Source organism: Mytilus trossulus, chromosome 14, assembly GCF_036588685.1.
Source record: "Mytilus trossulus isolate FHL-02 chromosome 14, PNRI_Mtr1.1.1.hap1, whole genome shotgun sequence".
Classification (NCBI taxonomy): domain Eukaryota; kingdom Metazoa; phylum Mollusca; class Bivalvia; order Mytilida; family Mytilidae; genus Mytilus; species Mytilus trossulus.
The window spans coordinates 68563565-68589596 of NC_086386.1; the positions used below are offsets into that span (position 1 = coordinate 68563565).

Consider the following 26032-nt stretch of genomic DNA (forward strand, 5'->3'; position numbering starts at 1 on the left):
ACGGTCAATTGATGTAAATTAAATACCAATAGTTAAAAATATAACATGACAGGATTGTGGAAGTTTAATTGTAAATGCAAACATATCAAATCAAAATGCTTAATAAGATAAAAAGAGAGAAAAAAAACAGAAAGAAAACCACACAAAACTGGAAATATAAAATCGCAGCGTAAACAAAAACGTTTTTACCTCGTATTTTCCAATAATACATGAATATAATCCAGTTCTAACTCATATCTTTATATTATGCAATAATTGTTTAATACTACAATGAAACCGGTTTTCAGAGACCATTTAAGGGAGAACAAAAAAAGTGGTCCCTTATAAGTGGTGTTCTTTTAATACAGGTTCTATTTATATGAAATGTGCAAGGGATCTAAAATTTATGGTCTTATAATACAGTTTTTTGCTTAATACAGGTTGTATCTAAAGTAGTTTTGACTGTATCTAGTATTTCACATTCATGTGCTTCCTGTCAACTAATAAATGTGTCAGAGTTGTTTTGGACAGTCTGTCGATAATTTTGCAGGTTAACTTACTAATTGCACCTGAATGGTATATGAGCCATTTCTTCAGTTTTAGCTTAAGAAAACACATATTTCTTTCATAACATTTGTTGTTATTGTATGGCAGCTTATCTGAACAAAGGACTATGTCTCCTTCATTTGTAACTGCGATTACATATATCGATATGGGTAAATCTGGTTTTTTTTTAAATAATAGCTTCCCATTTTTTTCCTTTTGGATATTTGAACGTATCTAATCGCGCATTACTGTTCGGACATGCATTGCTGTTGTGATTAGTTGGACTGTGACGTGGTCGATACCACCGGAGCCAGAGATCATCCCCGGTTTTTGAATGGGTTAGTGTTGCTTAGTCTTTAGTTTCTTTGTTGTGTGTGGTGTTCTATTATTTGTCTTTTTCTATTTTCTATTCCGAATGTGGAAAGGTCCTTTTTATAAACGTTTATTTTTTGTTTCAAGTTAACAATAACAAATGTTTGAACATGAGTATCACCGAAGGATCATGCGTTCATTATCACTGAACTAGTATATATTTGTTTAGGGGCCAGCTGAAGGACGCCTCCGGGTGCGGGAATTTCTCGCTACATTGAAGACCTGTTGGTGACCTTCTGCAGTTGTTTTTTTTATTTGGTCGGGTTGTTGTCTCTTTGACACATTCCCCATTTCAATTCTCAATTTAATAGTCGAAATGTGCATTTAGTACGGTTAATGATATTTGATAATGAAGTTTTGTGATTGAATAGTTAAAGATCAGTAACCGATAATAAGACATACTGTCAATCCATAAAGATATGGTTAAAAGTAAAATGCATTCAACATGTATCTATAGGTGTTCGCAAAAACATATTTGACAAAATGTTCATTTTTTATATTCAGAGCATTGACGGGAATAGTATATGTATCTGATATATACATATAAATGTATTGTCTATAACTTGCTCAATCTCAATCACATCTCAATTTCCGATCGTGTTAATTTACACGTATGCAGATGAACAGATGAAATTAATATAAACCGTCAAATGAATCAAACACAAAAAAGGAATGGATGTTCAATAAGGTTCGCAAAAAAATCAAAACAACATATAAATTTAAATAGGAAAAGAAAAAAATGCCAGAAAAATTTAAAAATGTTTGAAGTTTTCGATATTTGAATGTTTTGGGCATAATCGAAAGAATATACATTGTCGAAATGTCTATGTTTATTTTTTGATGGCCGTTTGCTGATTTAACTTTCAATAATCATCAATTGATAATTTCATATAGTGAAGACAAGATGTATTTCTTAATAGTTCAATGCATTTTAATTTCATTAACATATGTTAACAAAACAATCACAGCGTGTAACAGTAAAAGTGTAAATGTATTTTGATGCACTTATTGAAGATACTATGTAAATAAAATACCGATTGTTAAAAATAAAACATGACAGATTGTGAAAGTTTAAATCTGAACGCAAAAATTTCAAATTAAAATGCAACAAAAGAAAAAAAGAAAAAGAAATAGAAAGAAATCCACAAAAAAACAGGAAATAGAAAATCGATTATACTCCAAGCGTAAAAGACAAAAAATGTTTTTACCTCGTATCTTCCAATATTCACTTTTTCATACATGAATATAATTCTGATCTAATTCATATTATATGCAATAATTGTATAAAATTACCAAGAAACCTGTTTTCAGATACCACTTTAGGGAAAACAAAAAAGTGGTCTCTTATGACAGATGGTCTTTTAATACAGGTTAAACTATATGAAATGTACTACAAAGGGATCTACAATTTATGGTCTTATGATACAGGTTTTTACTTAATATAGATGGTCTCTATAGTAGGTTTGACTATAACTTGTATTTCATATGTGTCTCCTGTCAACTAATTGTGTCAGAGTTGTTTGGATTATCTCGTCGATAATTTTGCAGGTTAACGTACTGTTTGTTCCCGAATGCTAAATCTGCAATAACTTAAGTTTTAGCTTAAGAAAAACACATATTGCTATGTTTCTTTCATTTATAACTTTGAGTCCATATCCTGATATGGTTAAATATGAGGTTTTTTTAATGACAGCTTCCCATTTTATTTTCGTTGTAGATATTTGAATGTATTTAATCGAGCGTTGCTGCTTAGTCTTTAGTTTCTTTGGTTTGTTTCGTGTTCTTCTATTTGTCTGATTGTGTTTTTCTATTTTAGCCATGGCGTTGTCAGTTTACTTTCTATCTATGAGTTTGACTGTCCTTCGCCCCCTACTATGCATATTAAGAAAACCCCATATTCTACATATGACGTTAATTGTTTTTGTGGCAATTATACTGAATTAAGGACTATGTCACCATCGTGTAAAACTCTGATTCCATTTCCGAATGTGGAACGTTTCAACTTTATTTCAAATAAGTGATATTGAAATGTTTGAACTAGAATATTACTACGGGACATGCATCGTCGAAATGTGCATTTGGTACCCTTAATGATATATGATAATTGAGTTTAGTAATTGAATATTTAAAAATAAGTTACAGATAATGAGATATGTTATCAATCAATGAAAATATGCTTAAAAGTACAATACATTTATCCTTGATCTACAGATGTTACCAAAAAATGTTTGACGAAATGTTTTTTTTTATATTCAGAGCATGAAATACTAAAGTGTATGTGTCTGATATATTTATTAAATCATTCACTTGATAAATAGAGAAATACGCAGAAAAACTATATGGAAAAAAACCGAAACATAAAACAGTTATGATGTTCAGTTGGATCAAATGCAATATAATCTACGGTCATATCAATGAAAAGAAAATACTTCGACTGTTGGAAATAAACTGTATTCTAGAAGGTCGATTTTAATCCCCATAATCACATATAAAATAGACAAAAAAGAAGAAAGAAAAGATTTGTAAATTTTAACTTTCAGATTCTACTTCAAAAATAAATTGTCAGACTACGTTTAACCTCGTAGGTTCCAACTTTGACTTATTGATATTAAAAAATAATTCCGGCCTATTCATTCCAATATACATTGTATTGTAAATTAACATCTCGTATTTTCTATGTGCTTCATGTCATTAAAATGCGTCAGAAAAGTCTGGAACTGTCTCGACTTTGTGGACTGTAGTCGATACCTCTAGCAGGATGACCGTTTGTTCTCGCATGTATTAATAGCCATTACATCATCGATTTGCATAACAAAAACGCATATTTTGCAATGAAATTTGCTAGAAGTTTTGTAGCATTTTTTTTAAAATTTAAATCTAATTTATTTGTTTCAAGTCTGTGTTATTTGAATGTTATTGACCTGTGCACCACTGAAAGGACGTGTATTGTTGAAATGTGCATTTGTCATTATTAGTGATATTTTATAATGGCCGTTAAGTGATCGAATAAACAAAAAACATACACTTACAAAACGACATATTGTCATTCTAGGATGGTATAGTTAATAGTACATTTTATTAAAAATTCATTTACAGATGCGTAAAATCAAGTGGGAAGTTTTGTATAATATTCACAGCATGAAATAGTAAAAGTATATGTAGATATATTATACAGCAATCAATAATTTAATTAATAGAGAAATACGCAATAAAATTATGTGAAAATAAAACATGAAAACTAATATATAAATCAGTAATGCTAAATAAACAGCAATATGCTCTTTCTTTATAAACTTATTGATGAAAATAAATACATGAACAATATTTCTATAGTTACCAGAGAATAATAGACATGTACAACACAATTCTGATTCTTTATATACGTCAATAAACAAACGCTGTGTCGAAGACTCATTGGTGGTCTTGGGTTGTCCTCTGCACTTTGACACAATTCCTTATTTCCATTCTCAAATTATTAAGCTTTATATAACCAATTAAGGAAAATATTTTTTAATGAATAATATCAAAAGAGTGTGCTTTATGAGAAAGCACAGATAACTATCAAAATGTTTTCAACGACTGTGAACTTGAATCTGTAAAAGATTTTATGAATAAAATTACACAGACAATGAGGTGTAATACCACCAAATCCTAGTACGTCACATCTGGTTGCATACGAAAATGGGTCGAAAAAAATGTCCCTTAAATTTGACAGTGGTAAGAAATTAATCTTACAATTTTACAGCATTACAGTAAAACATTTCTTGAGCGTCAACATATATCTTTGTTATTTCAAAGCACCATTTTTTTTTCATTTGGTGTTTATATAGAATATTTTGAAAACTTGAGGTTTCATAGTTACCAAAGTTTGTATACAGATTGAACAGAGAAAATTTGGTTAACTTCAAATGATGGGTATTTTCTTATATACAATGACATGTTATGTGAAATTTTGTCTACATTACCGGTTGAAGCTTTACACATGCCAAGTATTTTTTTATTTGAAACAAAGATAAATTCCGCACTATTTTTTAAAAGTGCAAATTTTACAAAGGGGGAAATCAATGGTGATAATTCACCTTAAAAATCAAACATTTTTGTAAGAAAATATCACTTAAATACAAAGTCTTTGGACACAAATAAAAGCACCATTAGTTACCCTCTTTTCAATAGTAATAAAGTGATAAAACGAAAAAAAAATCTGAGTCAGTAGCCAAAACCGAGTGCAACACATCAACAAGATAAATACGTAAATGCCAATTTACTGTGTAGTCCATTTTTGGTTACATTCTTTTGGTGCGGTTCGGTACTTATGCATCCTTAAAATCTGTTATTGTCGTATTTTTTGGTGATCTTGTCTTTCATTTTTGTTTATATGCTTTTTCTATATGCAATTTTGTTTTTCTTTGTTGACATACTTGTTTTTTTTTATAATGATCACGTTTATAATACCACAAAATATGCCTCTTTGTTTTAGTCCCACATTCTTTCCAATATGAAGTATTGTTTGCGACTGTCATACAAGTGAGAGGTTTATATAGCAATAAAACCAGGTGTTATTCACTATTTCCTATATAGGAAAATGACTATACGTAGTCAGGAATATGTCAGGTGTTTTCCATTCATTTGATATGTTTGATTTTTATTTTGCCATTTGATTCCTTGGATTTTCTTTTCATCGTTTTCCCTTTAAGATGATTTGCACTCATATATATATATGTATTTAAGAATTTAACTAACTAACAAGCACATAGTAAGTTTTATCTTAAGAACATTCTATTCGTTAAGCTATTAATATCACAACGTACATTGACCGTGAAAGCTGTTACAAGTCAACTGGTAAGTGAACTGCCTTTAACAAAAAAATAACTATTATTGTTTAAAAAAACAATCATGGATTCAATCAAATAATCTAGATTTTGTAAAATATAATAGCTGATTGTTATAGGACAACGAATGATTTCGGTAAAAAGCAAGAAGGAATAACAAAGCGTTTATGATTAAAATTCGTAAATTCTATTTTTGTATATAATTCATGAAATAATCTGTAGGGACCACATGGACTCAAAATTGGCGCGAAAACCAGATGCTTCACCAGAGTAATTGTCCGCCAATGCGCATGCATTGATCGTCATGCAGACCATATGTTCTTTGTCGATCACTATCTCGTCACAGACATTGAACACACCTATCATAATTATGTACTCATCCGCTAAAGACGTATGGATCAATCAAAATCCAACAGCAGCATCATGTATGTTCCATTGACCACGTGATAATGACATGACTCATTCAGATTATAAAGCTATCACGCTCGTCATTTCACTCATTCTCGTTGTAAACCTCATAGATAAATAACATGGGAAAAACTTCTCTATTCGTGGTGCTTGTGGCTTTTATTGTAACTAAAGGTGAGTGATTATTTCCGATGACTTTTTTATAAGATGAATGAATCTATCAAATATATAACAATGTGCAGAGGTTGTGAGTTAATTGGACATCACATCTAAATACAGCTACTACGATCAGTTTCTTAAATATATGCCAAAGCTTGTAAATAAAACCTTTGAATACAATACATATCGGATTTTTAATGTTTTACATTTGTATAACGTGTATTTCATTTTTTGTTTTTAGATTTGCATAACACATTTGTTTTTTTAACAATTACAATTACACTGATTTGTTTCAAATTACAGGTGAGGCAAACTATAATACATGTACCGATGTTTATGGTGGATATTGTGCAACCTCTAAAACATGCAGCTCATTAGGAGGTAACGTGGAGACACTGTCAGTAAGGTGTCAATGTGGGAAACCATGTTGTAAATGTACTGGTAAGTTACTAATTTAAAAAACAATATCGTAGGATTTCGTACCGACCTACATAAAATACTGATTATGTGAATGTCCTGAATTTATACGAGGGGCCCCTCTTATATGCGAGAAGACAGACTATTAAAATACTCAAGATATCACATTATACTATGTTATATTATTATCAGAAAAGAGAAAAGGAGCAACTGCTGTGTCAATATCAAGGACGGTATTTTTTATAAGTAAATTTTGTGGACAATAGTTTGGCTGTATAATTTTAACAATTTCTTTTTAAAAAAACATGTATGTGTTCATCATTATAGGGGGTATTTATTAGCTGTAAAAATATTTACAAAATCTCTATTTTTATCCCCCTTCGACGACTGTTTAATGAATCTTAACATACACACTATAAATAATGAGAAATAAACCGATTACATATTGGACAATGCACATTTAGAGAAGAAATATGTCTAAAAAATTACAACCAGAGCAAATGCCATTAATGTAAGCAACAATAAAAGAAAAAAAAATAATATGAAAGACGACAACCAACGACAAGTTAGCCATGTTAGTATATCTTCCACTTTTTTTTTTATGCATGCATCTTTTCATTAGGGAATGATAATTTAACTTCAAAAAGGGGGTGGGGGATGTATGGTTTTTCCCTAAAAAATATTTTGATTCCCAAATTGAAGAAAAGTAATATTCTGTTCAAGCAGAGGACAATATTCTGAATCCAGATTTCCCCCATACATTATAGTGTTAAATTTTGAAAAAATAATTTGATTGGTAGCGTTGAAAAAGTAAATATAGTTATTATGACTATACAAAAAATATTACCTCCCCTGAAGTTGAATGTTTGCTCCCTTATTAACCACGAAGCAGTCTCCCCTGTAAGAAATCTGATAATCACACAACATTTTATTCCCAGACACATGTCCTGTTGGTTCTACATGTATGGATGAAAGTGAAACATGTAACGGAATGAAAGATACAAACGGTTGTTGTGGTAACAGGTTTTGTTGTACACCTTCTCCGACAACGACACCGCCAGTAGATACAACTACACCATGTAAGTAATTAAATTATCACAGACTCTTTAACAAATGTTTGGAGGGAATACATGATAAAAACAATTGAATGAAAAACAATCAATCATAATCATTTTTTTTTAATAATCGATCAAAAACCTGGATGCAAAATATTTGATTATACGAAACAGTATAAAAATTTATCAACAATGCGATATGCAAAACATAATCTTAACAAAACATATCATGGCTAAATGAATTTGAATTTCAACAGATGAAGAGGTTTAAAAATATTCAAGGGATAATCATCCTTAGAATGGAAATAATAATTATAAAGGATGAATCTCACAATAGCTGCTAACCTAAAATCAGAAAGACTAAAATAATACATGGGGAAACGGGAAAATGTTTTGAAAAATTTGAAAAAAAACTTTCCTGATCAAAGTCCGCAGATTTTTATAAAAAATTTAAAAACAAACAATGAAACAGTATTAAAGATAAGTTGTTATAAAAATGCAATAATTATTGATTTCTATGTTTTGATAATATGAACTACAAACACATTTCATTATGTTACAGGTGGTGTAACCACTTGTCCAAATGAGAATGAATGTTGCCTGGGAGGATGTCAGGCAGGTAACGAAGTTGGAGGATTTTGCTGTGAACAAGCTGACTCTGTTTGCTGGTTAGTTCAAGTTATATTTACTCTTAAGAGAAAAACATCTGACAGCGACACTTTTTACAAAAAAAAATCTTCCGATAAAAATGTATCGTAAGTTATACTGAATTTCAAATGTGTTTGATTTACGAATAGTTTTACTCGAATTTCAAAGAGCCAAAATTAACATGATTTTCATTATAAATTTTAAGTAAATAAAACGATCCTAACTTTATGGGTACCATCGGCATGTCTTCAGAAAAGATTTAACTATTGAGTTTTTTGTTAAAGAATTGTAAGTATCACATACTTTCATAGAAACCAAATACCTGCGTTGTTACTACTTAATTTTGTAAAGTTATATTCACAGAACTCGTTGTTTTGCGATAAATTTGATAATCTTGATGAATTTAAGATAACTTATGCAATATCTGACAGTCAAATAATGATAGCATATCTTCTATTTTAGCACAACGTGGTATGTTATATAATATATAGAGTCTTTCGAAGTTCAGAGATAGTTGTATCATTACATACATATACATTATGATTTTTATTACCGAAACGATTCATCAAATGATCGGTTCTATCCATGTTTTGTCATCTGTCAAATTCTTAGCTATAGAATTTAAGATTGTTTATATGTTCTTAGTTTCGAAATCCTGTTGATTAATCCTATGGGAAAAGTAATATAATAATTATAATTTTCAATACCAGACTGAGATTTAGAAAAATATTCGCAGCGCTAAAGTTTATCCATATTGATCCATATTAGTAAACCACTTTCGAAGAACTGATCTTGAAAACAGATTTAAAAGTTAAATAATCAATGTATTTGTCTTTCAAAATTATTGATTAATCCTGACTTACCAAATATAGAATTCACAAATGTAACCCATTTAACATGTTTAATCATTTAAAAGCCTCACTATGAAATCTGAAAAAAGTTTGTACTTAGAACTACTTAGTGCATGATCAATATTCAACTGCATGTAATATTAAGCTTACAAAAATACCTGATTTTCTGTTTTAATTTTAACATGAATACAGTACTTATTCTTTCATTTTGCCATTTCCTATTCATGGAAACATGTATATAAACATTAAGGTTATACCACAATATTGACTGCTGTGTCCCACTTTTTGATATGTTCACCTTTTATGCCAGTTTTATCTGGTCACACATTGCTATGTGTATGAGCCTTTGTTTTGGTCATTTCCTAATTGATGTTTCGTTTCGAATTTTACAATGAGATTGGTATTTTTTTTTAACATATACTTCTGATCCTTTTTGTTTTTTCTAAGCTCTTCCGTTCAAAACAAAATGGATTTTCAAATATTGGAATCATCGAATTTGCCTTTTCTATATTACAGTGTGTACCGTAAATGTTATTATATATTTTAACAAGACAATGTTTATAATTTCAGTCGAGGCAGTGAACCAGGGAAGTGAATCTTGAAGCCGAAATTAAAGAAGTAAACAAAATGTTAATTATATGTAGTGTGTTATAATAAAATTATCAAAATTGTATTTTTTATTGATTACTGTGAGTATGACACATGTTTCACGGATAACTTTCGACACCAGAAACGTTATGAATGGTTAATTCACACCAAAAAAGGCAAACATGCAAAACGCTAATTCTTGATATTGTCAAAATGACATGTTTTGCTTGTTTACTGGGTGTTTCTCTAACAGTTGGTTTTATTTATACAGGTAAATAATTTGTTGTCTGAGAAACTTGATTTTTGTTTGACGATAGAGATTTATCAAATTTACCTGTAAATGGAATTATAGTGAATCAAGCTTTTGAAAAGTTGGTCAAAATTGACTTAAATAAGAGCACTTATACATGCACACAAGTCAGTGATTAACAAAGAAATTTGTTTTGAATGGTATAAAACTATCCATATTAATTAACTAGAAATCCAGATTGCCATTGTTCGTTTATAAATCCAATGGTTCTCACCGGGTACTTTGACTTATTAACATTATAACATGACAGCCATGTTTAATTCAAGAGTGCTGAAAGTGGCATTAAGCAACAGCAAACTACGTCAGTACTGCAATCACACGATTTCCTCTGCTTTTACAATTAATTAGATACTTAAACTGTTGAAATTGATGTATAGGATCCTTGTTCTTCTGGCAGGATTCACCTTATCTTGACCTAATTTTAGAACACATGAGATCATCCAAGGTTATTTTGGATATTGAGTTGCTAAGTTTGAGTTTCTATGTAGTGTTATGTGGCCTGATGTTTGTCTTTTTGGTTGGTTTTCGTTATTCGCTGTTTGACATTAAGTTTAGTTGTTCCTTTGGTATCTTTTGTCTCTCTTCTAAATGTTACCCCTCCTTGCAAAAGGTACATAGGAATTTATGTACAGTTAAAAATAGATAGTGACGATATATTTTTGCAGAGGCAAAGTTATGAAAGTTAATCAGATCTGCACACACTTATAGAGAATATCAGTCATGTAAACTCGTGTATGGTCAAGTAGAAATCGAAGAGTGGTCGGAAGTGGTCGCGTAGAGATCAAGAATTGGTCGAGTTGGTCTCGGATAAACAAAATACAGAAGTCGCGGTGATCATGAAAAATAGGTTGGCGTTGATCGGAAAATGATCAGATATTAGACTCGCAAAGGTCGAGGTCTGATCGAATAGTGATCGGTAAAATATTTGTATTCCGAACAAAGTCGATCTCTACACGATCCTTTCCCTATCAATTCGACCGCTACTCGACGAAGTATCGATCTCTTCTCAAGTGACTGGCTTCTCGATCCTCACTCAAAAACTTAACCTTGTTCACTGACCCATGAAATGAGGTCAAGGTCAAGTGGAAACCGTCTGACTGCCATGAGGACCTTTCATGGTACGCACATACCAAATATAATTATCTTATTAGTCATAATATGAGAGAGAAATTAATATAACAAAATATTACAACTTTTTTTTCAACTAGTCACTGAACCATGAAAATGAGGTCAAGGACACTGGACATATTACAGACAGAAACTTCGTGACATGAGGCATCTATATACAAAGCACAAAGCATCCATATCTTCCACCTTTTAATATATGAAGCTTTTAAAAAAAATTAGCCGGATCACTACCCCTATGTCGAGCTTTCTGCGACAAAAGTCACAGGCTCGATAAAAATGAAATAAATGTACAAACACTATGAATCTTAAACAAAATATTAAAATTTGTCATTGAAACCAATTTGTCGTCATATAGTAAGTAAGTAAGTAAGTAAGTAAGTAAGTAAGTAATTATTTATTATAGTGACATGTGTATCACAACATACATTTATACAATTATATACATAGCAATTTTATATTTACACCCGGCCCATTGGACCTATATGTCACTTTAAACAATATGATATCGTATCCGAAAACGTAAAAATTTACAAAATAAAAATACAGAATTAGAAGTAAAGTTGTTTTTTTTCTATGAATAAAAGCCGAATTTACAAATTTTGCAGTTTGAATTTGACAGTTTTTTAATAAATGGATAAGTTTTTCGTTATTGTCACTAAAATTGTCATATATATCTAATAATGCAGGCTAAATTCAATTATCAGTTTATTGTCAACTGAATAAACTGTATATGCACGCGTGCATAATATATTTATAATAATGTAAAGAAAATCTACTTGCACATGTTGCAATATATAATTTAACAATGCTAAAGTTAAAAGTAACTCAACATATTGTATGTTTATGACAAATATATGCTATTCACGACCAATAATACTTTTTTGAACTCCCAGTCAACTATTTAGTTTTGTTTTAGTAAACATATCATTACTATTCATTGAGACGAAGACTTTTTTCAACTATCTCCTATATAATTAGATTTACATTTAAACATTATAACCAAGTGTAATTAGTGGAGGTATTTATTATGTCCCTATTCAGAAAAAAACCAATAAGTTCTGAAATTATATTTTACAGTTTTTTTGCTTTGATGAATCTAATTAGTCGTCAGGTAGAAAAACAATGGCTATTTTACTTTGTGGTTTAAGCATGTATTTCTTTATTAACAACACTATACATGTGTAGGATAACAAAAATAAATCAAATTTACCTACCAAGGAACTATTTTTACATATCACTGTAACATTATCATTAACTCTACGATTTCGTGACCTGCCAGGATTCAAACAATGGAGCAAACGGGAGCAGCAGGTGATTCGATCCTTAATGTACGATCTCGGAAGCGAATATCTCAATTAAATGGAGATTATCTGATTAAGTTCAAAGATTTAAGAAAAACAGACATCACTCCAATAATGAAACACCGCAATAGATTCCACAAAGAAAGTTGTGACAGACAGGTTGTATTGTGGCGAAAAGAAAGGAATATGAAAGTCAGGGATATAAATAAGACACAGGAATGTTTTAAACAACATTATTTTCGGCTCCAATCGGATAAACAAAAAATTCAACAAGAAAAACAGAAAGATGATATTTTTTTAACGGAGAAGGAACAATTCGATGATTCAAAAAAGAAAGAGAAAGACAAACATTTGGATGTTATAAGAATGATGAAACTATTGATGAAACAAGATAATGAAAATACTGAAAGCAAACATGAAGAAGTAGTAAAAAAGGTTGTGAAAATTGATAGACGGAATGAAATACCATTGATACATTTCATGTGATATCGTAATACAGTTTATTCGATATCGTACATGAAACAAAAAAAAAAAGTAAAGTGAAGTTAAAGTAAAGTAAAGTAAAGACGATTTCATTCCAAACTTAATGTATGGCTGACTTTGTTCAAACAGATTGTTAAATTGAAGGGTCTAAAACATAAATGATTTTATTTATTAATTTTGCTTTATTTAAGAAATAGTGAGACTTTTATTAAAACTTATATTTCAAAGTAGAATTTGATTGTTACTTCATTTATGCAACCCTTAGATTGTTTAAAAGAGGGGCGAAAAATACCAGAGGGACAGTCAAACTCATAAATCGAAAAAAAAAAACTACAACGCCTGGCTAAAAAAAAGACAAAGAGATAAACAATAGTACATATGACACAACATAAATAAACTACAGAATAAGCAACACGAACACCACCAAAAAAAGAAGGGGTGATATCAGATGTTCCGGAAGGGTAAGCAGATCCTGCTCTACATGTGGCACCGGACGTAGTGCTGATGTTATAACAAATCCGGTAAATGGTCTAATTCGGTAGGTCACATTCATGAAAAAGATGTAGATTGTGATTACGACGAAAGGAACATATCCGATATCATCTGTGAAACGGTTATTCCATAAATAGTCAACCAACTCGTGATGGCGTCCTGAAAATTCTAAGAAGGGATGATTTCAACTTCAACATTTGGAAGTTCTACCTCCACCGCAAACTATTTGAATTAAGTTTTTTTTCCTACATTGATCTTTTGATGTCGTCCCTAAGGTAAATAAGTGCACGACAAAGTGAAATATTTGTTATCTCTTAAAAATAGTAAATAATTGTCATGTGTATAATTGTTTGTGTGTCATATGGGGCCCTCATTGTCTGAGTGATCTTCGTAATTAGAACTGCTGTGTCACTAGCCTGTCAATACTGAGGTTATGATTTCGAATCCCGCGGGCGCAATGCATTTGCGCCAATTAAAAAAAAAAATCCAACTTAATTTGGACCACAAGGTTATATTTCATTTGTGCCAAAATAAAAAAATAAAAAAATCATTTGCGTCACTTCACAGGTTATACAGGTAACATATACACGGAAAAGTTAAATATTTGTTGCTGTAACGTCGGTACGATTTGTGTCTACAGTATTTCTCCTGGATATTTGATCCTACTCATTTCATATACAAAACTGAGGTTTATAATTATAAAGTGTTTACATGTTAGAGGTGAAAAGGTGAACATTGTCAGTTCAGAGACAAACAGAGGAAATAAGTCTTTTGTTTCATGACCACACATACGGTATACAGCTTATCATATTCATCATATCAAAAATCGTTCAGTGTACAATAAAACTTGCAAAGCCAGAATAATTACTGATATGGACAGAATTCTAACTTTACCGTAGTGTTAGTGCTTAGAACTGTCTGACAATTTTACTCTCTTTTTTTTTTTTTTTTTTTTTTAGATATGTTCAAAGTAACAGAACTGTATTCTAACGAAGTTTTAACATAACTTTTATGGTTATATGATGACTGGTTTTTCAGGAATATGTTTTATTATGCAAACAAAAACTGTTTTTTTCATAAAAAGTCTTTTTTGAAAATATTTTTTTTATACTATTTACCTGTATTTACTTGATTATTGGCGCAAATGAAAGTATTATTTATGGCGCAAATAAAATATTGTTTGTAGCACAAATTTAAGATTTTGTTGGCACAAATGACATGTCAATTGGCACAAAAGCAAAAGCTCAGAATCCCGCACGAGGAAGGTGCTCTAAATTCTAATCATAATTAACTGTGATTGTTAGTTTCCCTATCGAAAGTCAGTGGTTTTTCCCCGATCATTCCGATTTTCTTCACCAATCAAAACTGACAGCCACTAAATAGAATGTTGGTACTTAATTTGGCTTTAAACACCACCCAATCTATCAATAAGGCAATACATGGTATGTGTTTTATTCAATATGTATTTAATCTAACTTAAATAATTGGGAAAAGAAATCGAGTATCTATATGTGAAATAAGTCTTTTTGTATTACAAACGGCTTAATATGATATTTTTCTTAATGTTGATAATCAAATGTAACTTATTAATCTTTGTCCTGGGCAATCACACTACTGATGATGTCGATCTATGTAATAAACATTTGTTTGAACAACGTTCATAACGGCAAATTTAAGTTAAACAATTTGACTTGTGAGTTTGGTCGGTGGGATGAGTTAAATTTGGTCGGTGGGACGAGTTTGGTCGGTGGGGTGAGTTTGGTCGGTGGGGTGAGTTTGTTCGGTTGGGTGAGTTTGTTCGGTTGGGTGAGTTTGGTCGATGGGACGAGTTTGGACGGTGAGGTGAGTTTGGTCGATGGGACGAGTTTGGTCGGTGGGGTCGCACAATGATTTCTACGAAGCGATCAAATAACATCAAATTAATTTGAAAGTTTTGTTCGTGTTTTAAAAGAAAAGAAAATCCAGACGATCAGGTTCAGCTTACAATAGCAAGATTTTTCAAGAAATTAGTTTAAAATTGAAACATAAAGTTCTATATATTGTTTGACATGCATTTATCATTTCACCTACCAGATACAAAGATCTATATAATTCTGAGGATCCGTGGTTATGCAATGACTGTAAGTTTGCCAATTCATTATTTGATATTTCCTTACAAAACTCTACATGTATGAACACTAGCAACTCATCGTCATCTTCCAAAGGTTCAGGGTCTGACATCTTCACTGAACTAAGAGAAGCAAGGAAAAAGCATATAAACAAATTTCATATATGCCACTTAAACATTAACAGCATGCGGTACGAATTGGATGAACTTAAACCAATTCTACTTAATAAAATTGTTGACTGTCTAATTATTTCTGAGACCAAATTAGACTCTTCGTTTAAAGACTCCTTATTTGATGTTGATGGGTACAAACTACAGCGAAGAGACCGTACTGACCATGGAGGAGGTATAGCTACATCGTGCTAGCTGACATACCAGTCAGAAGAAGATTTGACATTGAATGTAAGAGTCTTGAAAACATTGAATATGCGATTACTCTTGATAAAACTAAATGGTTAATTTATGCTATTTATCGTCCACAATCAATAATATGTTTTATGACTCCACAAATATCTTATTAGATTAAGGTTCCAAACTTATAGAAAATGATATTGTTATTGGTGATCTTAAATATGATGTTATGGTTAAAAGCAAATCACAAATGTTGGAGGATCTATGTGACATTTTTGATCCGTCAAATATGTTGAAAAAAACTACATGCTATATGAAGGGTATGAACCATCACGTGCAGATGCTATTTTCACAAATAGAACAACTCTTTGTTTCAAAATACTGAATTTTAACACTGGTGTTAGTGATTGTCATCATATGATATCTATTTTTATAAAAGGTCATACACCTAATTGTGTAAACAGTAAGACACAATTTTGATGTTTAAATCTTTTATTGTTGATAATTATATTAATGATCTTGATAATATAATTTGTTTACATGATTCAGATGAATGTAGAGATGATATATAATGATTTTGAAACTAAAGTCTCAGATGTGATAAATTGTCATGCACCAATAAAATACAGATACCCTCGAGAAAACTCAGTACCATATATGAACAGAGAACTAGGAAAATCAGTTTTTTTTCAAGAAAGATGTGCAGGAGGACAAAAATCAAAACATTTTTATAGCACAGTCAAACCATTTTTATCTAAAAAGTCTACCTGCAGCCAACAACAAATTGTACTTGTGGATGATAATAAAATCTTAACGACACTAAAGATGTTTGTGACAACTTTAATATTTTTTGTAATGGTTGCCAATGAAATAGGCAAAGGTACTTTTTTTGAAGAAAAAAACCCACATCCCAGTATTTTAAACATAAGATCTAACATACAGCATGACAAACCTTTTGATTTTAAACCAATACATGTTGGTTGACACTGTAGACAAACTGGTGAAAAAGATCAATATAAAAAAGCTACTGGTGTAGATTAGATATCATAATTATTAGGAGATGGTGCACCAGTACTCAACAAACACATAACAACATTAATAAATAACACCATAGAAGCAAGTGAGTTTCCAAACAGACTTAAAAAAGCTCAGGTTGTACCATTACACAAATAGAATGATCTACTGAATAAAAAGAACTATAGACCTGTGGGCATTTTACCAACAATTTCAAAAGTATATGAAATGGTTATGTCTTACCAGTTGACTGAATTTTTTGAAAATATATTTCATGCCTTTTTATATGCATTCAGAAAAGGTCATGGATGTCAGACAACTTTTCTGAGACTCCTTGAAGATTGGAAAACAGCTTGGTATAAAAATATGTATGTGGCAGCTATTCAAATGGATGTTCGAAAGCTTTTGACTGTTTACCACATGATATTCTTTAAAGTAAATTATCTGCCTACGGTCTTTCTTCTGAATCAGTGAAATTACTTCAAAATTATCTTACAGATCGTAGGCAACAAATTAAACTTCAGGTAGTACTCAGCAGCTGGACTGACATCCATAAAGGGGTTTCCAAAGGCTCCATCCTCGGGCCCCTATTATTTAATATTTTTATACATGACATATTCTATTTTATTAAACCCTGTAAAATTATGCCGATGATAATATTCTGTCATATGCTGACAACAATTTTGAAAATTTATTTTGTGCACTTGAAAGAGAAAGTGCTGTTTTTATTGACTGCTTTCGATATAGTTGTATGCAGGCAAATCCTGATAAATTCCAAGCCATTGCAGTTGGAAATAACAAAATTGTAAAAAAGCCTGTATTTAATATACAGTCAGCAAAATATCTTGTAATGAGATTGTCAAACTTTTAGGTATTGATATTGACAATCAACTTAATTTTAATCTGCACATTAAAAATTTGTCGTAAAGCATCCCAACAACTGAATCTTTTAAATCGCATTGGCTGCTACCTTACTGAATTGAATAAATTTACCATTTTCGACAAATTTATTTTATTTAATTTATTTTTTTTCCTTTGGCATGGCATTTCTGCAACAAAAAATAACACCACCAAATTGGAACAAATTCAGGTAAGGGCTTTACGATTTATATATGAAGCCTATGTTAGTTCATATGATGAACTACTTTTACAAGCAAAGGTTCCATCACCGAAAATAAGACGTATGCGTAACATAGCTATTAAATAGAAATTGTCACCACCATGCTTACATGATTTTAAAAATAATTTTAGATATTCTAATATTGTAGATATACCTAGGATCCGAACATCAACCTATGGTAAGAACTCTTTTAAATACACAGCTGTCGTTTTGTGGAATGATCAATCTAATTAAAACATATTTAGTATAACGTAATCAGAGATCAATATATTAATTAGATTGGGATTCAACTGGCCTCGAAACAAAAATGTGACTTTGTTTAATGAAAATGCACTATGTATACACTCATAAACATATAAATGGAATCAAAATTTAAAACAAAAACATAAAAACAAACAATGGCCAGAGACTCTTTGCCTTGGGACACGTACAAAACAGCAGTAAGGTTAACATGTTGTGTGAGATCTTTTTTTGCTATACTCAAGTTGTAGCTAGCCACATTTTGTCTGATGTCATATAACACCTGTTGGGTGACTAAGTGCGGCGAAACTGAGTCGTTAGAATTTATCAAAAATACAATTTAATGTTTAATATGCTCACTATTTTTTTTAATCTTATCATGTATATGATACGACTGTATATTTATACACATCATATTCAAATCTTCCTTATGAATTGAATTAAAAAAAAATCGGTTTTAGACAATACAACAATAATTTTGACCTTCTGTGTTGGGTGTTATATCGTTGGGTTGTTCCCTAAATAACATAATAATACCCATGTAGTCATATTCTTTTGACTTATTATTTTGTTAATTTTCTAAGACATTTATAAAAAAAATGACTGCATTTATAAATCATATGTTTAAATCCAATTTAGCTTTTCAAAAGTCATGACTGTAATATGCACATGACACCACTTACCCCTTTTTAAACTTACAACCATATAAAGTACTTAGTGATATAGGTTTAGCTTAATGATATCGACAATTGTATAAGAAAGGTTCTAAACAGTTTGAATATCAATGTGCTAAAATCACAGTACAAAAATGAGTCCGGGTATCTGTCCACGGTTTTCGCATGTTCCATTTTGTGAATATAAAGAAGATTGTAAAAACGTCACTGAAAAATAACCATGACTTGAAGTATTTTTGATTATATAATTTTTTCCTGTCACAGTGCTCGGTCCACTCATACAAAGCTGAACAGTGTATGTAGTCTTTGAAACTATTTTAACGGGGGACTCTAATAAAATTTCACAAATTCCTTGGTCATTAGAAGATGAACTATCTAATTTGCTTTTGATTGTATTGAGAACCGTAGAACCGTGTAAAATGTTTAATGTAAAACGATTCAAGGCTGAATCACGTTTAGATCCAAATAGAAGAACGGAAATAAGTTCTGCATCATTGGAAGTTTCGAAATCGATACAGTCATCAATTCCGGAATAACTCCACGTGAAGCTGCTGGTATCAACTTCGCATCTAACGATAATCACGCGAAATCTCGTTTTTGAAGAAAAAATATCAGTATGTTTGCCGTTGAAATGATCGTATACTCTTTCTTTTTCTTCAAATGTAAGAATGTTCATAGATGAAACATTGTCCGTAAAAACCTTTGGTGTCATACAAGGGAATCGTATGAGGTATAATAAGTTACCGAGAGCTTTTCTAATGTTTTCATTCGTTGTCGGTATGCTTTGTTTTTCACATCTCAGTTTGGCCCATTTTATCATTGTCTTAAATACGATTTCTTCTTCGCAATTCAGTTTATCGGATTCCACTATCAGTTTAACGCATTCAGCGGATAAATGATTAAAATCATCGGAGTCGAGGCACTCTCTTGGGTTCTTAAAAATAAAATTCAGTGCATTTGTTTTTAAGTCCTCCATGTGAAAGTCATTCGCTGTTTGAAAAACATCACATGCGTGATCTATATCGATATTTGTATTCAAGAATTCACTACATTGTTCTTTCAAATTTACCAACATGTACTTTTCTGAGCTATACATAAGTCCTGTGATACTTTTAGCGTCTATCATAATTGTATTGTCGGTGTATATATACCTGTGAAGAAAATAAACTATTTTATAATTATTTTCAGGTTAAAAAAAGACATATATTCTTTTATGAGAGTGATATATATGGCAACGTATTTTGACATTTTTATATAACGTGCAGCCTTGAAAAGTGTCGTTATTCGCAGTGTTTCGTGAAATCGGTAAAAAAAATCAACATGCAAGACATTTTTCCTGCACACAAAAAATAGTAATTGAGATTCCATACCAGTAGAACTATATGTTTGAAAAGTTACCAAGGTCAAGAATAATGGCTATCATATGACCCCTATTTCTGAAATTATATTCAAATAATTCATTAAGATAAAACAAGTGAAACGGTGAGTTTCTGCGATGCTACTTCGTCCAAGTATTTCGGTATTTAACAGGGAGTTGTCGATTGATTTATCTGAAAACGCATCACACGGTATAATTGATTAATATATACACTCAAACCATATTTTAGAATTCCTTTTAATGTCCTCCTTGAGAAAGAGGTGGCGTATATATTCATTGCATTTGGACGGACTGGATGACATACGAACTGACAACGGTATATCATGATACGCCCCGTATTATAATTGTGCGTATCACTAATGAGACTGAATATTACATTAATATAGATCATACTGCTTTAGATAATGAAAACCCCTCATCCAGTTTAACGCGTTTTACATATCTGCGTTATGTAAATTTCGACTACAGATTTACCGCATAGAAATAGAAGAAGTACATTGATAGATACAGGAAGATGTGCTAATGAGACAACACTTAAATCAAAGTAACAATCAACAAAAGCAAACCATTACCGGCAGGTATAGGTCAACATATGACCTTTAACACAGGGCCTAGGCTCACACCGAACAGCAAGTTAAAGGGCCACCAATATTACTAGTGTAAACCAATTCAAACGGGAAAACCAACGGTCTAATCTAATAGTATATAAAAACGAAAAACAAGTATGAACTTCATAAACAGACGACAACCACTGTTCATCAAATTCCTGATTTAGGACAGGTGCTAACATTTGCAGCGGGATTAAACGTTTTAATAGTACTAAATATTTTCTCTTTTCTGCAACAACAGTATAACAACCCAACATAGCAAGCCACACCATATAATATCATTTGGAACATGTGGAAGGCTCAACTCAACAACAAAAAAACGTATATCAAACTAAAATTTGAAATAATTCCTTAATACTTACATTAACATCATTTTAAAATGTTCTTGAGTCATGTCTACAATCTCAACATCACCTTTTTCTGATAATGGCCCTCCATACATGCTGTAGAATACAGGGCTAGCACTAGCAAGCATGTACTTATGGGCTTTAATTGGTGACCTGTCTGATCCAACATGGAATGTGACGTCACACATTAGCTGATTGTCTAACATATATTTCATGCGATCTGATAGTGATTTTCCTTCTTGCCAAACAGCGTCCATGGTCCTTTTGTATTAAATAATCGAAAAATATAAAGGAAAGAATTTAGCATTTGACATAAACAGTTTACTTTTTAGTGTCTTTAAATATCAGATTTTTTGTACAAGGCTAAGAAACAGGTGTAACGCTAGCTTCAGCTGGGTACAAATACAGCTGATATTAAAAGATCCTAAATATTTATTGCCATTTTCCTGCAATAGATGTTGTACATTTTTCCAATTTCAATCGTTGATTTTGTTTTGTAAGAAATTGACGCGACTAAAACGCGGACCGCATTGAGGACTCCAAAATTTAACTGTGATGTAAATAGTAATTTGACATAACCGTTCGCTTCCAAAAGAAGTTTGATAACAGGAAATCAAATACGTATGGTATATGCATATATCGCTTTGTGTTATCTGTACATTTGTAAATTATGATTCAAACAAAAAATTCTCTGAAACCGACATTATCAAGATGCTGGATTTCTTGATTGACAACATATTTGTTACGTTCAGATGACGTGTTTTCCAACAGACTGTCGGCATGCTAATGGGAACCAGTTCTGTTCCTTTTTTTTCACAGGCACTCGTATCAGATTCTTTCCCTATATACCATTGTGTTATATAAAAAATTCTGAGACGAGTGCCAATGCTTTTTTCGCCGACTTGGTTTATTTATTATAATGAGGCTGACTTCATACAGGAACTTCTTAGGAAGAAAGATAAGAAGTAAGCAATATTATCCTTTAACTCTACTTTCCGCTATATAGATGATGTTCTTTCAATAAATGATTCAAAACTTGTTGATTATGTTGAACGCATCTATTCAATCCAACAAGAGATAAAGGATGCTACAGATACAGTAAAGTCAGCCTTACATCTTGACTTACATCTAGAAAATGACAATTAGGGTTGGTTGAAAACTAAACTTTACGACAAAAGAGATGATTTCAGCTTTGCAATTGTGAACTTTCCATTTCTTAGTAGCAACATTCTAGCAGCACCTGCATACGGCGTATAATCTCCTAATTGATAAGATATTCCCGTGCTTCTTGCATTTCTAATCATGATTTTCTTGATAGAGGGTTGCTTCTCACAAGAATGCTTTTAAACTAAGAGTTCCAAATGGTGAAGTTGAAATCATCCCTTCGTTAATTTTACGGACGGCATCACAAGTTGGTTGACCGTTATGGAAATCCGTTTCACAAATGATATCAGATATGTTCCCTACGTCGTAACTACAACACCCTTCCCTATCATGAATGTGACCCACCGAATAAGACTATTTACCGGATTTTTTTTATCACAAAAGCAACACGACGGGTGTCCCAAATGCAGCAGGATATGCTTACCCTTCCGAAGCACCTGAGACCACCCTTTAACTTTTGGTGGGGTTCGGGTTGTTTATTCTTTAGTTTTCTATGTTGTGTCATGTGTACTATTGTTTGTCTTTTTTTTTCATTTTTAGCCATGGTGTTGTCAGTTTATTTTCGATTTATGAGTTTGACTGTCCCTCTGCTATCTTTCGTCCCTCTTGTATATGAATAGCAGAAACAGTGGCTGATCCAGAATTTTCCAGAAGAATGGGTCCTATTACTGCCTAAAAAGGGTGGAGACTCATGTCATGCTTCAGTGATTCCCGATTTAATCAATAAAATTGAGAAAGGAAATGGAGAATGTATCAAAGAGACAACAACCCGACCATAGAAAAAACAACAACAGAAGGTCACAAACAGGTCTTCAATGTAAAAATTCCGGCACCGGAGGCGTCGTTAAGCTGGCGCCTAAACAAATATATACTAGTTCAGTGATAATGAACGCCATACTAATTTCCAAATTGTACACAAGAAACTAAAATTAAAATAATACAAGACTAACAAAGACCAGAGGCTCATGACTTGGGACAGGCGCAAAAATACGGGCGGGGTAAACATGTTTATGAAATCTCAACCCCCCCCCCTATACCTCTAGCCAATGTAGAGAAGTAAACGCATAACAATAGGTACATTTAAAATTCAATTCAAGAGAAGTCCGAATCTGATGTCAGAAGATATAACCAAAGAAAATAAACAAAATAACAATTGTACATAAATAACAACAGACTACTAGCAAATAACTGACATGCATTTTTTCACATAAAGGAGGCATCCCTTTTAACACCCGCCTTTCAGAAAGGTGGATTGGAGTATAAATATTTTACATGTATATCAGTCGGACTTTTCAGTGATATTTAATGCAAGCTCGATCAGGTTATGTACCGTTTACCGTTTATCGAGCAGATGGAATTTTGCCACGAAAAAGAGGTGTTTCGTCTAGATTTTTTCCAATCACGTGTATCAGTGAAGTAATTAATTGATTTTCATCTTTCAGACATGTAAGTATATTATGCTGATAAAAGAGTAATACAACTTATAGTTCGAGATTACTCTGACGGACCCCCGCCGAAAAAACTTGTCTGGCAAAAAAGCTGTTGAACGTCTGAGTAGTCTCGGACTATATAACTTATTAACTAGTTAATCCAGCCAAGGTAATCAAATTTATTCTATAACTGGCAATTTATTTAACATTCTAAAAGCTTATGGTTCAACCAGAAAAGGATTTGTATTTTCATAACAAACAGTTAATACTCCTTTTTGTATTCGTTTTTTTTAGAAAAATATAAAAAAAAAACCGTTGAAGCGGCGGATCAAGGTAAGTGGAACCCCCATTTTTTGTTAACACAATGCATTCGAATAGAGTCATGAATGTATTATTCTTTTTATCCTTGATTGGTTACCCCCCCCCCCCCTCCGTTTTTAAAATTTGCTAGATCCGCCCCTCCGTAGTGTATGCTTTTTATTTGAATTATTAACGAATACAGCAACACCAGATGGCAGATATTTGATCGATTGATTGCGTGTTGGTTGTTTAACAACAAAAATTTGAACAAAGACGTCCACGTGTCTGGCGTGATCATATAAAGTTATCCCTATTTACACTCATACCGGTCATTATTATATGCATATGACATTATTCTAGTGTCCGAAACCAAAGAAGGGTTACAAAATGCACTTAATGAGTTAACTAAATTTTGTTCCCTATGGAAACTTGATGTAAACCAACAAAAATCAAAAATTATAATACTCAATTCTAATGGATAATATCATTGTAATTATTTTAAAGTAGAAAACGAACTTCTTGAGACTGTTAAATCTTATTCTGAAGCATTTGACTGAACTGTTAAATAGCAGTCTACCAGTCATTATAAAAATCACCATAAAGTATATTAATGATTTTTTTTTTTATTGAGAACAGTTGAATAACTTGTATTTATTTTAATATGCAACCTAATTTTTATTTGTGTTTTTTTTAATTGTTCATGAACATTAATAATGCGTTTATATTTATAACCTTTGTTTTCTTCGCTGTGCATACCACTGTCGCTCTAATATAATTATAATCAATTTTACTATATCGTCAGTTCATTGTCTTAATTTTGTATGCCATAACCATTTAATGTAAATGTGTTTGTGCTAACATGGCTAATGTCAGTAATGAATAGTGTCTATTGTCTATAAAAGTAATTAACAAAGAACAATGGAAATAATTAATATAAGTTAATCATACACTTTCTTATTTTATTTACATGGGTATAAATAAATATTTATGAAGTAAAGTTAATTGAAAGTTATTTATATAGTAATACTCACCTTAAAGAAAACAAGATAATATGACGATTTTACAAACAGGAAGTGAAATATACAATTTTATCACGTGTCTGAGTCTATTAGTAATAAATAGTTTATATTTTAGTATTTATAGTGAATAAAAACCGGCAGTGCAGCTAGGGGCTCAGCTAGTCAAGGACGTTAAAAACTACTATCGTCGAGAATAAAAAGTCTTACATTTAAATCTAATATCGAGAAAAAAACACAGGTAAAATACACATTATTTTATAAATGATGAAAAAGAGACAACTCGAAGTTACTTTCTTAAAAAAAAAGAAGCAATACGTGAACATAAGACCGTTGACTGCCGGATTTGTGTGAGCTTTTTGATTGAACTAATCAACTGTGGACCTAAGTAGTCAGTTGAAACATTGAAAGTGTATGTAGCCAATATCTAAGAACCGATTGACCTATGCAAATTGCACAAACCAATTGCAATACAAATTTATGCACTCAGTTTGCTTTATAATCTGGAATTTTGGATGGATTTATTTTATCTATCATATCCTAATATTTTGTGTCCTGCATGGGTGTCTTCATATTCTCAACTCGTTTAAAAATTATAATCCTGGTACTTTTGATAACTATTTACACCACTGGGTTGATGCCACTGCTGGTGGACGTTTCGTCCCCGAGGGTATCACCAGCCAAGTAGTCAGCACTTCGGTGTTGACATGAATATCA

The 26032-nt window shown here is 31.6% G+C and overlaps 2 protein-coding genes across 2 annotated transcripts; one reads left to right on the forward strand and one right to left on the reverse strand.

Annotated features, from left to right (window-relative positions):
- The first annotated feature begins 5960 nt into the window (after positions 1-5960).
- Positions 5961-9935, forward strand: LOC134696350 (cadmium metallothionein-like). The gene is made up of 4 exons (XM_063558077.1): positions 5961-6308; positions 6597-6734; positions 7649-7789; positions 8328-9935. The coding sequence occupies exons 1-4, from the start codon at positions 6257-6259 to the stop codon at positions 8522-8524; spliced, it is 528 nt and encodes a 175-aa protein (XP_063414147.1). The 5' UTR covers positions 5961-6256; the 3' UTR covers positions 8525-9935.
- An 8513-nt stretch (positions 9936-18448) lies between these two features.
- Positions 18449-25355, reverse strand: LOC134695851 (BTB/POZ domain-containing protein 6-like). Its single transcript, XM_063557296.1, has 3 exons — positions 25331-25355; positions 21421-21666; positions 18449-20223 (listed from the first exon to the last, which is right to left on the reverse strand). The coding sequence occupies exons 2-3, from the start codon at positions 21660-21662 to the stop codon at positions 19194-19196; spliced, it is 1272 nt and encodes a 423-aa protein (XP_063413366.1). The 5' UTR covers positions 21663-21666; positions 25331-25355; the 3' UTR covers positions 18449-19193.
- Between the last annotated feature and the right edge of the window lie 677 nt (positions 25356-26032).

Excerpts from the sequence above, each read along its gene's own strand:
- LOC134695851 (XM_063557296.1), bottom strand. The coding sequence starts at position 21,662 with ATGGACGCTGTTTGGCAAGAAGGAAAATCACTATCAGATCGCATGAAA. Across the intron at positions 20,224-21,420 it reads CATTTTAAAATGATGTTAAT|GTATATATACACCGACAATA; the intron begins GTAAGTATTAAG and ends TTTTCTTCACAG.
- LOC134696350 (XM_063558077.1), top strand. The coding sequence starts at position 6,257 with ATGGGAAAAACTTCTCTATTCGTGGTGCTTGTGGCTTTTATTGTAACT. Across the intron at positions 6,309-6,596 it reads GGCTTTTATTGTAACTAAAG|GTGAGGCAAACTATAATACA; the intron begins GTGAGTGATTAT and ends TTCAAATTACAG. Across the intron at positions 6,735-7,648 it reads ACCATGTTGTAAATGTACTG|ACACATGTCCTGTTGGTTCT; the intron begins GTAAGTTACTAA and ends TTTTATTCCCAG.